Here is a 14,278-nt window from a genome sequence, read left to right as displayed (position 1 = left end):
TTTCGAAATCTTTCAATGAAACATCAAAATCTAAAATATATATATATATATATATATATATATATACATATATATATATAATTATTGTTTATTTATATATTTAATATTTAAAATAAACGTTAGATAAACGATAATGAACAACTCATATATAGAATTTTTGCTTTAAAAATATATGCCAGATACCATTGACATCCATTTTAACGTAAAAAACTCATTGGTCAATTATATTCTATTGGACAAAGACAATCAGTGTGTCTCTTTGTCTTTTAAAATTTCACAATTTTAACGATAGAAAAACAGCAGTCCATTCTATACGTCGATCATATTTATTATGAGAACACGTTCGGCGATGTATTACGATTGTGATGAATTAACAAAAAAAACAAAAAAAAAACAAAAAAGAAAAAAAAAAAAAAGAAAAAAAAAGAAAAAAGAAAAAAAGAACAAAAAAAAGAAAAAAAAGGAAAAGAAAAATAGAAAAAAAAAAAAATAAATAATCAAGAACCCATCTTGCAGCGTCCTTATCTTTCTATACGGTAAAAAAAGAAAAAAAAAAAAGGAAGAAGAAGAATAGTCTTTACTCTTTTAATTCGTCAATCTTCTCTGGAAAATTTGAACCAGAAGTGGACGCGTTTTTGTCGCTATATATCCCCTCGTTTTACGATCGATCATCAAAACACGTTCGGTTCTTTATCGCTCGATCTCTTAAACGAGAGATTGCGAAAAGATAAAACCTGTACAGTTTGTTTCCGAACGTTGTGTAACATAAGAATAGATTTGACAGAATTAGTGGGATTAGTGCTTTGTTCCCGGATTATCAGAGATTAGATGTAGCTGAATAAAGATTGTGTCTTTATAAAAATACGAAAAGAACGAAACTATAAGAACGCTTATAGATCATTGGAAAGAGAGAGAGAGAGAGAGAGAAAGAGAAAGAAGAGAAACAATTAATAAAGTCAAGCATTTGGTCAAATTACTAGGAAATAATATCGTTAGTACGTACGACATAATTAAATTAACGAGTCCATAGAAAATCAAGATATTTTACACGTAGATACATCGAATACGAACGTCACTTGGTATTTTGAATAAATGGGAGAAAGAGAGAAAACAAAACGAAATAAAACTAAAGAAAAAAAAAAAAAAAAAAGAAAAAAAAGGATAAAACAAATGACAAAAAAAGGCAAAAAAAAAAGTGAAAGAAGAAGAAGACTGCATGGCTATAAAGTTTTTGTCTTTTCTTTCTCTTTAATTCGATCCAAATGAAAACGCTAATGATAGAGATTCGTTTCAACAATTACTCGACTTTGGGAGAAAAATTTAAATAAAGCATTAGATTAAACTTTCTCATGTATATACATAATGGCGGTGATCGCGCGTGGCTGTCGTCTGAAAATATTCAGGCTAACGATTTTTTTCGATTGTGTAAAAAATATTATTCCACGAAAAGTAAGAAACGCGATATATGCTCGCCGTCACAACTAACTATTTAACAGATTTAGGACGAAGATATAACTTATGACATTTGAGTTGTTAATGCTATAGACGGAAGATAAATATGTATGTATGTATATCGTCGTTGCGCGCAAAACTAAAAATCCACATTTTTCATAGTCCAGTATGCGCAACAATGTAAGGGAAAACAACAACAAAAAAAAAAAAAGAAAAAAAAAGAAAAAAAAAAGAAGAAAAAAAAAAAGAAAACGCGAGAGAACTTTTGTCCTGCAGTCTAGAGGAGTAATCATTTTTCGGATATAGTTGTAAGATATTTGTAAACTCTGTCCGTTACTGTCATTACGGAGAGAAGATAGGAATGAGAGTGAGAGAGAGAGAGAGAGAGAGAGAGAGAGAGAGAGAGAGAGAGAGAGAGAGAGAGAGAGAGAGGAATAGAATATATGCGCATGCGCATATCTGTATGTGCGTGTTTGAGAGAGAAAGAGAGAGAGAGAGAGAAAAAGTGTGAAGCGAGGGAGGCAATGAATGCAAGCCCGATTTTACGTTGTAAATAGTAATGTATTATAGTACAACGGATGTAAGTTATCCTCCCTTAATCTTAATAAATTATGACAATATAAGAACATGATATACAATTTACTAATTTGAGTGCATATTTTTTCCTTAACTATGCTGATTGAAAAAAAAAAAAAAAAAAAAAAAGAGTAAGTTCGACAGGAAAATTCCGATTTAAGATTATTTTTATTTTTGTGCGTACAGTATAGTTTGCTCAACAAATCATAGATCAAATGTTCATTGTAGAATAAGATAATACTAAATCTCTATATAAATTCTTTTATATTATACGTAAATATACATATATTTCTATCTCCGCTGTCCGTTAACGAAGGAATAACGATAATAAACATTTCTTATGAATTAATTGGCTTTTATATAAAATTAGGTACGTTACGTGTCTCTATCCTTTACATTACAAAAGTCCACAGATATCGTTTATCGACTTACATAATTTACTTTCTTTTAACGCAATTTGTCCTTGTCAAATTCTTTTTTCTAAAGTGAAAATACTATTTTCCAAGCAACAAAATACTATTTTAATATAAATAAATATTATTATGAAAGAACTATTTTTCAAGCAACAAAAAAGAAGGGAAAAAGAAAAATAAAAGAAAAGAAAAGAAAAAACAAAAAAGATGTACTTCTCTTTAAATTCTATAAATTTGTAAAATTGAGAATATCAAATTTTGCCCGTACTTCGATTCATTGAAAGGAAAGATTATCACTAGAGATAATTTTATCGTTAATTTGTTTATGACATAGAAAAAAAAAAAAAAAGAAAGAAAGAAAGGAAAAACACTAAACAGGGATATAATACTCTTAGATAGTCGACACTCTTATACTCTGTAACCTCTTCTTTCATAATTCTTTATAGACTGTGCCAAACACAGTGCGAATATAATACCGATCAACTGAAAACAAAAAAATAAGAAATCAATAAGGTTTCAAAGGTATACACTAAAGAATGATTTCGAAATTTGTCGAAGAATAAAATGAAAAAAAAAAAAAGGAAAAGGAAAAAGAACGAAAAAATTGATAATCGATAACTTACCTCCACTGCAGCTATACCAATAGCAATACCTCCCAATATTTTTCCAGCATGGACTAGGAAATTTTTCAACTCGGAGGCACATCCGGATTGGTAACTCTTTATTAGTTCACACTGTGAAAATTTCGACTCATTGCAGCAACTCCAAGGTATAGTCTTATTACTGAAAGATTCGAAATCAGTGGGCGAATTGATACCACAACATTCCAACTAGAAAGAAAAATTGAAATAAATTATGATAAATTTTAAAATTTTCGAAAGAATAGAAAAAAGAGTATTATACTTGTAAGTGAATATAATGGAAATCATAATATGTATATATGTAACAATTAGTTGTGTTTCAATAATAACAAATAGGTATTTATAGAAAAATAAAAACAGATATATGTCAGTCCAATATGTACAAGTTCGTATATATAATTAAAATGTTATGTATACGATTAAATGAGTATTATACTTACATTACTCTGAATAATGTCTACAATCTCTTGCTGCGTAGGAGAATCCCAATAATGTTTGAATACTTCTGAGTAGGTAGTCTTAACATTGAGATTAGATTCCCTGAAGACTACGAACGCATATATTGCTATGGCAACTTGTACTATAAATATCGTTAACAGGAACGATGCAAACTGAAAACAATATTTATCACGTCTTATTAAAATCCGTTAAGATATATTTGATCTAAAATATCGAGAAAAACAAATTAAATACTCACAGTTATCGTCATGCAATGGCTCTCACGTATCGCACCGCAACATCCGAAGAATGCGATGACAAAAATGATGCTACCAACGACGATGAATGTCAGCGAAGGGACAGTCACATTATTTTCAATAGCTTCTTTGTAATGATTAAAGTTTATTTGCATGAGAATACCAATTACAAGAATAGCTAGGCCGCATAACTGAAACAACAAATTTTATTCTTTCAGTTTATGAAATAAATTCAGATATATATATATATATATATATATATATATATATATATATAATAAATATAATAAAAATTATAAAAATAAATATAAAAAAAACTTGTGTGTATAAATAAATCAATTTAATATAGAAAAAATAATAAATATTCGATTTATCGATATTATTATTTAACTGTTATAAAATAAAATAATATATTAGAGATAGACGTCAGACGAAAAACCATTGATCAATAAATTCAAAATTCAACATCAAATATTGATTTTTTTCTTTTCCTGAATTATGAGGTCACCTGGCTTACGTGATAACGCTAAATTTTTTTCTAGAACTCTTGAGTCACCTCTGACGTTACGTTACATTTAATTAATAAATATAAATAAGTGGAAAATGGTATTGTTTTCATAGTACATATTTACGTGAATACACGTGAAACATCCAAACAAATAAAATTAAGTAATTGGCCGAGAACAAGGTAGAAAAATAATTACAAGGAAATTGTTTTTACAATTAAAAAGATATCATAAAATTAATAAAAATTGCTCAAAAATTCAATGTAAACGATTTTATTTTGAAAATCTACGATTTTTAGAATGAACGAATTTATTGAAAGGATCTAATGTCAAATAAAAAAAAAAAAAAAAAAAAAAGAAAAAAAAGAAAAAAAAGAAAAAAAAGCAACGTCAATACAACAATGTTTTCCAATAAATCGATAGAAACCTATCTATTGCGATAAAATTGCAAAGTTATTTTGTGATATATTGCCGCATTGAATTATCAAAAAAAAAATACAAAAAAATAAAAAAAAAATAAAAAAATAAAAAGTAAAAAAATAAAAAAAAATAAAAATAAAAAAGAAAAAAAAAGAAAAGGCAACATCGTTGGAAACTTTTCATGCAATCATATTGTACTAACGTTCTAACCTACATGTATCTCGTGTGGAATAATTTACGTCGAGATTATCGCAGGTGTATGAACGCAAGGGCGACTTATTTGTCCTTGAAATGTAACAAAAGTGTTTCTTCAGTATTTCTAAGCCCATAGTCGATCGTTCGCGGCATATGTATCTCGAACATATTTAAGTTTTATAAAACTATGACGACTTTGAAAGAAATCACGTAACGATCCGGAATCACGTAACGATCCGTCAATATCCAATCAACACACTTTAATATTATAGGTAGTATAAATAGTATAAATAATATGTATATATATATATATATATATATATATATATATATTCGTTTATAATTAATGAATAGTGTTAAGATGTTTATATCGTATATCATAGATCGTATGTATAAATCGATAAATGATTAAAACATACATATATATGTGTGTATTTTTAATTTTCATGTTGTAAGCATTGCTGATAGCAATAAAAGCGAAGTCGTTATAAAGCGTCATACGTAAATACTTATCTTCTGTAGGAGAGGCGATAACATGGTACAAAAATATCAAAGAGAAAGGAAACTGATGATATCATATTTCTTCGAAATTCATTTCTATAACAATTCTGATTTCCAGCAAACCAGGAAGGCCACTCGAATTCGTACGTTTAATAACAAATCTCTTAGAGAATAGGAAACGATGATGTCATACATTTTTTTTTCTTTCCTTTTCTTTTTCCTTTTCTCTTTTTTTATATAGAGATACAAATAGATTTATTTCTTTTTTATTTCATAAATTATATATATTATTTTACACATATAGAGAGAGAAATTTAATCCTTTAAATGTAAGAATTTTGATTTTCATTGAGTTGTCGCGGGGGGGGGAGAGAGAGAGAGAGAGAGAGAGAGAGAGAGAGAGAGAGAGAGAGAGAGAGAGAGAGAGAGAGAGAGAGAGAGAGAGAGAGAGGGAAGACAGGCAAGTTTAAAAATTATTCGTTTGATAACAATCATTTTATTCTTCATATTGTTATCTACGTTTCTTAAAGCCTACGCAAATTATTATCTAATTATCTTTCATTTCAAACTTCCTTTCGTGACAATTCATCGCGATGTTAGTAACTAACTACATGTAAAACTATTTCTGTTCTATTCAACTTTATAAAGCAACGGAAAAGAATAGATAAAGATAAGAGAATGACACGTAACAACATTGAATTCGCGTTAATTCTTTAATACTATATATATATATATATATATATATATATATATATATATGATATTATATATATAATTATTATTATTATTATTATTATTATTATTATTATTATTATTATTATTATTATTATTATTATTATTATTACGTTGTTTTAAAATCATGACAACAAATTCACATTAAGTTGAACCGTTAAAAAGTATGAACTGTTTAAAAGTCTATAATAAATATTTGAGAAAAAATGTATAATAAATATTTGATCGATTCAATTTGTAAAGTTTGAACCGGAGATTATGATATGAAAGTCTAGCAATTAGAAAAGAAAAAAAGAAAGAAAGAAAAAAAGAAAAAAAGAAAAAAAGAAAAAAGAAAAAAGAAAAAAAAAGAAAGAAAAAAAAAAGAATATTTTTAACGTAGCTAAGTTACGTTATATCTTGTTATCAATGTATTTCTTTACTTTCTGTTCGATTAGATATACTACGTTTTGTCGTAGATAATCTCCATATATGATCATAACCAGTAAAAATTTCTATGCCGTAGAGATTGTAAAATACAATCCATTTCTGTTAAATCCATATTATACATAATACGTTAAATATATACCTAACCTTACATTTATTTTGTTTAAGAATACATTTTGAAAGACATATATACGTACCGAGAATATGAAGTTAAATATAAAAAGAAGATATTTTATTAATCCCAAACCGCAACCCATCTTGTAATTTTTCTTCTTTCCTTTTTCTTTTTTCTTTTTTCTTTTCTCTTTTCTTTTCTTTTCTTTTTTTTCTCTCTTTTTTTTCCTTTCTTTCTTCCCCTTTTCGAATTCAAGCAACAAAAATAAATCACTTCACTGGAAGTGTTTACGCGAATAAGAAACTGCGTTCAACAGGTTATTCCGGGTTGCCGAAGACGCGCAATAAGAAGTATCAAACACGACGATAGAAATTCAACTGAACGATCGTTACCGCTATTCTGTGGTCTTCTTGTGAACATTTACGTACCAGCTTATCCCCACCCCTCGTTGTTCATCCCATCTACTCTAGTCCATCCTCCCTCCCTTTTTCTCTCTTTCTCACCCTCTCTCTCTCACTCTCTCTTTCTCTCTCTCTCTTTCTCTCTGCATGACTCACGCTGTTGTTCAACTCAACGCGCATTGAATCGAGAGTTATCTGCAACTTGTATTATTTTCTTATCCCCAGAATTCTTACAATTTTAATGCACAATATCGTGAAATTATTTTCTTCGTTGATTTTTCTTTTTTTTGTTTTATTATTTTTTTTTTATTTTCTTTTTGTCTTAAAAACCATTTATTCAATTGCCTCGATCGATTTTATCGATCTATGGAATAGAAACTTAATAATCTAATAACAAAGAGATCGATATGCTGCCGATATAAAATATGATTGATCGATATTTTTCCATATAATTAACTCGATATTCTAATATTATGAAAAATTAAATAATAATAATAATAATAATAATAATAATAATAATAATAATAATAATAATAAAATCATTTGTATATCATATCAGATAGATATTTCAACGAAATCATTTATCTAAATCTTTTAAGATCATACATTAGATACGAAAGTTCCTGACCAAAGATACATTACAAATGGATATATTACTACATTTAATTTCTTCGTCATTTTTAAAACAGTGACGTGCAAATCGTGTAATAAAATTTTCATTAATTTAATGCAAGACATATATCATGTCGTTTCAATTTAAATCAGACGCAACCCAGACGTATTATCAAACCTATGTTATGTTTGCACATAATTATAGATTTTGTAATGAGATAAATGGAATGTGGAAGAAACGAACGATGTTCTTTATCTTTCCTTTGTTCTTTTTTTTTTTATTATTATTATTATTATTATTGTTTTTCATTATAATTTTTGTACGATTATATCCAATATTTTATTATTACAAGAATATCATTGTCGTGATACGTTTATAAATATAATAAAAATCTATTTTCTCTAATCTATCATTTTATCTTATAACAATGAAAATATGTAAGAAACATTTCATTCATGATATAAACAAGATAAGAGATTACGCTGATTTTTTAAAAATTATGTTTTATTTCACGAATGTCTCCTTACTTATTTTCGTCATCGGGACATATCGTAATGAATCATACTCTATTCATGATATCTTATCGTCGAAAATCTAATCGCATTGACAAAATCTTAAATGATTCAACTTGAATGTTCCAAATGATCGAACTTATAAAAATTCGATTGAATAATTAAATTATCCAATGGATTTGGTTCTGGATACGGACAATGGCTGATTCAAAAGTTTTTTATTATTATCCGGATGATATACCACTTGTGAGGATATTCTGCGAGTCAATGCATCCTGCCTTCTTTTTTCTATTCTATTCGTAGAAGCTTTCATGTAACAGGTTGTACATATTATCAGACAAATCTGGGAAAAAAAAAAGATTAATAAATTCGTTAAATAATATATTACAATCTAATACTAACAGACTGATAATAAACAGATAATAAACAGATAAATATTTTTTATTCACCTCCAATACTAATTTACCGAGACTAAGTAGAAACACGTGTAATAAAATCGATTTTGTTCGACTTATCATTACATGGTGACAACCTCTGCCGTATATAGAAGTACAAGCTGATTTATCGTTATTTGGCTTTAGTGATGATGTTACATCGCAACAAGACCAAGGAACCGAATTTATTCCTCGATAATCGATAGGTCCGTCTATTCCGCAACAACGAAACTAAAACAATAAAAATCTCAATGGATATTAACTATGTACGTACTTATATTATCGATATGAAATTATCCTATACAAAAATATACAATTGATTTTTTAATAAACACAGAAATAAAAAAAAAATTCATTAGGATGCATATGCATTTATTACCTTGTATTTTTAAGAAACTTCATAATTTATAATAATATATAGAAATTTACGACTATGTAATTCTAATAATTAAAAACTATCATATTAATTAATAAGAGAAACACAGATGCCATTAAAAACGTATTTAAAAATGGAAAACATTTTATCGTCATTCGTTTGCTATAATAGATAATTCGCAAACATAAAACAAATTACTTAACATTATTAACTGTTATTGGATATACCAAGCTCAAACACAATAAACATATTTGGCATCCAACGAATAATGATTTAAAGCAAACATACAATATAGACATATGTAGTTAAAGACGGATTAGAATGAGACCCGAAGTACATTCATCAAAAACTAAAACATTATAATTGTTCTATTTATTTTTAATTACGAATTAAAGAAATCGCAATCCGTACAACGAAGGAACAATCAATCAATCCATTCCTTTTTTTTTTCTTTTTCCAAACATAATCCAATAGTCTTGCCGAATTGCGAATCGAGAAAATAATCAAATTACTAAAATCAAAGCTATAAAAAAAGGGGCGAAATAGCATTCAATTAAAAGATTTATTGGATCAATCGTCGGAAGCTAGAATCCACCAAATCGTAAATGCCATCACTCAAGGATATATATATATATATATATATATATATATGTTCAACGAGATGAGTCAGGAGACATAAATAAATACACATCATTGGGACGTGATCAGGTCAGGAGCGTATACATAACCTTCAAATACTTAAAAGGCCTTCGCACGCATATATATCGACGTAAATAGTAAGACATAAAAATTTCATCATTATAAAACTTTTTATTGATACGATTTTTCATCTTGCAATTAATTGACTTTGATTAATGGATTTCCTTACGGCTTACAATGTATTACATATTGCGTCTTACATAAATGCGTGCGTAAAGAATTTAAAAGTTTTTGTATAGGAGATCGAACCAAGCCCTAACAATGACCCACATAAATTCGCTCCTGAATTCAACAATTAACTATCCAGCCAATAGCTGGAGTCCCTTGCATTTGTCACGTGCATAGAATGTGATTTAATTTCATTTATCGTTTTGACTAGAGATTAGATTTTTTGATTCGTCTCGTTAAACGAATTACAAAATTCATTGTAATCTAAGATTTATCAAGTATCTTAAATATCAATTAGTATAAACTCGATTGTGAATATTCTTAATGCTAATAATAAATTATAATATTCAGTAGAAAAAGAGTTTAATCAGATCTTTCAGATTTTAAGATCGTCCCGCCTTTGATTTTAAGGCTGTTAACCCAATGTCGCATGAGACGCGTGTGACATCAGCGACGAATGTGAAAAAAAATGAACTAAAAGTGCGTTAAGAGAATCCTGTTCTTTCTTTCATTGTTATATCGGTATGTATGATTAGATGTAAGTACGTTATGCCCCTCATGCTATCGCCGCCAATAAATTAAAATTACTGAGCTGACAAAGAGACATCAGACAACATATGATTGCCAATATTAATAAAACAGCTGGTACGAAGTCAATATGTATTCAGTAAGAGAAACGAAACGTGCGTTTCTACAATAGATAGACGTTGAATGCTTTTCTCATACAAGACGTTACGTGGATTATTTATTTATTTTTCTTTTTTGCATCTGTTTAAGACAATTCATTATATAATTAAAATGATTATGATATTGTTTACAAAAGAACTAATAGATATATTTATATCGTATAATATTAATAGTATTATTAATTTAATCAATAATATTAATTTTCCATAATATTATTGATAATTAATATCATAAAAGAAAATAATAGATATATTTACGTCCCGTTAAAAAAAAAAAAGAAAAAGTATTGTGATTCTTTGTCCTTCGTTTATCTTGTTATATAACTTAACAATCCCTAATAAAAAGATAATAGTAGATAGTAGTAGATTCGTAATATTATTTAACATTACATCATAAGTTATCGGTGATAATTATGTATTCACGGAGAGATAACATGAATAATAGTGACCATTTCCCCTACTGTATTATATGTTGTAATCATGATTCTGTATATATATATATATACATATATATTTACATATATATTTATATTTATATTTATATATATATATATATATATATATATATATATATATGCAAGATGTGAGTTTATGTGAAAGAAAGAAAAAGGACAAACCTTAAAGGGAAAATTATTGCCAAGGTTTAGTGAAAGTCTAGATAATTAATTGTAAGAGAACGAGTTCTGTGGCCTTGAAAACAGTAAAAACCTTTGAAACTTTTTTCAAGGATTCAAGGAGGAAAATGGACCATCAAGCTGAAACACGATTATATATATATATATATATATATATATATATATATATATATATATATATATATTATTTTACAGATTCGACCAGGATAATAATAAATTTTAATGTTCGTATATATAAAGAATCGAATAACAGGTATCGATAATAGAGTTAAAGATAACAAACAATATAAAAATACAATTGTCTTCAAAATGGTGTAAAAGAAATAATGCGCAAGAGGATTAAAGAAAATTATTCGTTAGCTTTGAAAGAAATACGAAGTAATAAAAAAAAATCCTTGATTATTAAAATCTAACGAAAAATTGCTACCATGAGAATTCAAGGCGAAAAATTAGTTTTTTTTTTTTTTTTTTTTTTTTTTTTTTTTTTTTTTTACTAGTTTTCTTTCAATTTATGAAGACGTACAGTGGCGCTACTTTGCGTCCGTGTCAAACAGTCGAAGCTCTTTTTCCCATTATGCACCTACACGGAATCTTTTGCTTTATATGTGAGAGGTCGACTTCTCGAAAGAAAAGAAGCCTAACATGATCTATAGTTCTCTGGTGTAGCATAAAGATTCTTTTTTTATCCGTTTGCACCATAAGGGTTTACACCATGAATTCTCATAGTCCAAGTTTTTGTTAGATTTTAATGATCAAGGATCTACGCAAAAAATAAAGCTTTCCTGTGCGAAATTATTATCTTACCAGATTTTTAAAAATTGTTATTTTCTTGAACTCTTGATCAGGAAAATCAAATGAAAATTGTAACTATCAGAATTCATTAGAATTAAAAATTTGCAAACGTATAGAAATAGAGAACATCGCTTAAATTGTCAAATAGTATAAAGCGTTATACTATTAATTGTAAATGTGTTTCTTAAAACGGAAGCACCGATAATGCACATGCGCCAGTCGAATTACATATTCTTGGCGTTACCAACAAAAACCAATAACATTTATTAATATAAAACTAAATATTAAGATCATCGGTAATAAAATAATTAATAATGTTTCAGATATATGTTGAAATAATATTATTAAAATATTTTTACCTTCGTTTGTATGTGCTCCCATAAAGGTTGATTTTTTTCATCTGTAAATATTTTGTCAAGATGAGCAGCCGGAAGAAAATCTATTTGTTCGTGTCTGACAACAGTCCATATTCCGGCACTCATTTCGAATAAGGAAATAATCACCAAACTTGTAACAAACTAAAAATGAAACGTTAACAATTTAATTAGAAGAAAATCTAAAATCAATATTTATATATTTATATATTAATTTTATTACTAATATTGATTGTCCCTTTTGCGTAAAATCGAGAAAATGCCAGGACAACCAACCAACGGCACATGTGAAGATACCCAAAACCAAGAGAACAATGGATGGACCATAAACATTTTCAGGAGTGAGTTGTTCATATTCGTTTAATTGATATAAAAAAAATCCTGCGAAGGCGGATGTTATTATTCCTGATATCTGTAAACAATAACCGGATATGAAACTTTGATTAAAATAAAAATATGATTTTAATGTGAAAAAGATAAATTTCAAGAAAATATATTTATACGTTGAAGAGTATCATTTGATTATTATTGAAACTATTTATTATCGATAAAATATATTTTCTCGATTATATAATAAAACTTCAGTGATATCAATTATATACTATGTACGTATAGATATATTTCTCTAGCATTAGATAAAACTCAATGTGAAAGAACATAGAAATAAAAAAAAAACAAAAAAAAAAAAAAGAAAATGAAAACAAATTCATTTAGACAAAGATTATCAGAGTGATTCAAAGAATTGGATAATTTCCAACATCGCAAGATAACTCGGCAAAATTTAGAACGAAGAACGTGTATTAATAAAATAACAGAAGAAAAAAAAAGATCGAGCAACATTATGAGAGATAAGGATTGATAAATCTTAAAAAGAGATAAAAAATACAAAGTTAGAACTAACAAGTATCTTAACGATTCCATCATCTTGTTACTATCAAAGAAAAGAATACATATATAAAAATTGATTAAAAAATTGATCGAACGATCGATCAATCGATCAATCGATCAATCGATCAATCGATTAATATTAAAGGACGATAATCGTATTTATCGTTTTACTCAGAACATCTATGATAACTAAATAATATTTTATGGATAATTAATATCGTATATAATTTATGGAAAAAAGAATATTTCTTCGTTAGAAATAAGCTTTTCAATAATATTGACAACAAACGAATGACAATTATTCATCTCAACTATTTCGATGACCTTGCTTTTTTTTTAATTCTTTTTTCTTTTCTCTTTTCTTTAGCCGCATTTATCTTGCGATATTATTTTTCAACAGTATTACGTATATATATATATATAGGCCATGAAAAATATTCGAATAAAAGATTAAAGAATAAAAGGAATAATAGAATATCGATAAGATCACATCGGATATAGAAAGATGACATTGTTAAATTTTCAAAAGTAAATAATTAAAAAAGTTCGAAGAAGAAGAAGAAGAAGAAGAAGAAGAAAAGCGAGCTAAGAGGGAGCATAACAACACTTACGCCAAGAACGATAGTACCGGCGATTAGAAGATATCGCAAGCAGCCGAGTGCTCGTGCCATTTCACCATTTCACGTTTATAAATATACGCGCGGTAGAGACGAAAAGAGATCGAGATTGAGCGCGCGCGCGCGCGCGCGCGATACACATACACGTAAATACGCGCGTGCGGAAAGAAAAAGAGAGAGTGAGAAAGAGAGAGAAAGAGAAAGAAAGAAAGAGAAAGAAAGAAGAGAGAAAGAGAGAGAGAGAGAGAAAGAAAGAGAGAGAATTACTTATGCATGTGCCGCCGTTAACTTTATCCGAACTCACCGTCGTTATCGCGAGGGCGACACGATCACAAAAGAAACGTTTTCTAGAAGCGCGCGTCTTTCGATCGTTCGAAAGTCTGATCAGTTTTAACAAATCGAGCGCTAACGT

The 14,278-nt window shown here is 27.9% G+C and overlaps 2 protein-coding genes across 2 annotated transcripts; both read right to left on the bottom strand.

The window, feature by feature from the left end:
- Nucleotides 1-2,177: 2,177 nt before the first annotated feature.
- LOC118450068 (23 kDa integral membrane protein-like) lies at nucleotides 2,178-6,896 on the bottom strand. Its single transcript, XM_035885475.2, has 5 exons — nucleotides 6,754-6,896; nucleotides 3,780-3,968; nucleotides 3,523-3,693; nucleotides 3,065-3,271; nucleotides 2,178-2,924 (listed from the first exon to the last, which is right to left on the bottom strand). Exons 1-5 carry the CDS (start codon nucleotides 6,811-6,813, stop codon nucleotides 2,850-2,852), a joined length of 702 nt encoding a protein of 233 aa, XP_035741368.1. The 5' UTR covers nucleotides 6,814-6,896; the 3' UTR covers nucleotides 2,178-2,849.
- LOC118450054 (23 kDa integral membrane protein) lies at nucleotides 6,787-14,229 on the bottom strand. The gene is made up of 5 exons (XM_085658959.1): nucleotides 13,861-14,229; nucleotides 12,585-12,773; nucleotides 12,347-12,505; nucleotides 8,647-8,862; nucleotides 6,787-8,540 (listed from the first exon to the last, which is right to left on the bottom strand). Exons 1-5 carry the CDS (start codon nucleotides 13,918-13,920, stop codon nucleotides 8,364-8,366), a joined length of 801 nt encoding a protein of 266 aa, XP_085515085.1. The 5' UTR covers nucleotides 13,921-14,229; the 3' UTR covers nucleotides 6,787-8,363.
- Nucleotides 14,230-14,278: the final 49 nt, after the last annotated feature.

Source organism: Vespa mandarinia, chromosome 8, assembly GCF_050613455.1.
Source record: "Vespa mandarinia isolate Hongniang chromosome 8, ASM5061345v1, whole genome shotgun sequence".
Lineage (NCBI taxonomy): Eukaryota > Metazoa > Arthropoda > Insecta > Hymenoptera > Vespidae > Vespa > Vespa mandarinia.
Note: the sequence above shows the minus strand (reverse complement) of the source record. Positions and strands in the feature narration are given on the sequence as shown.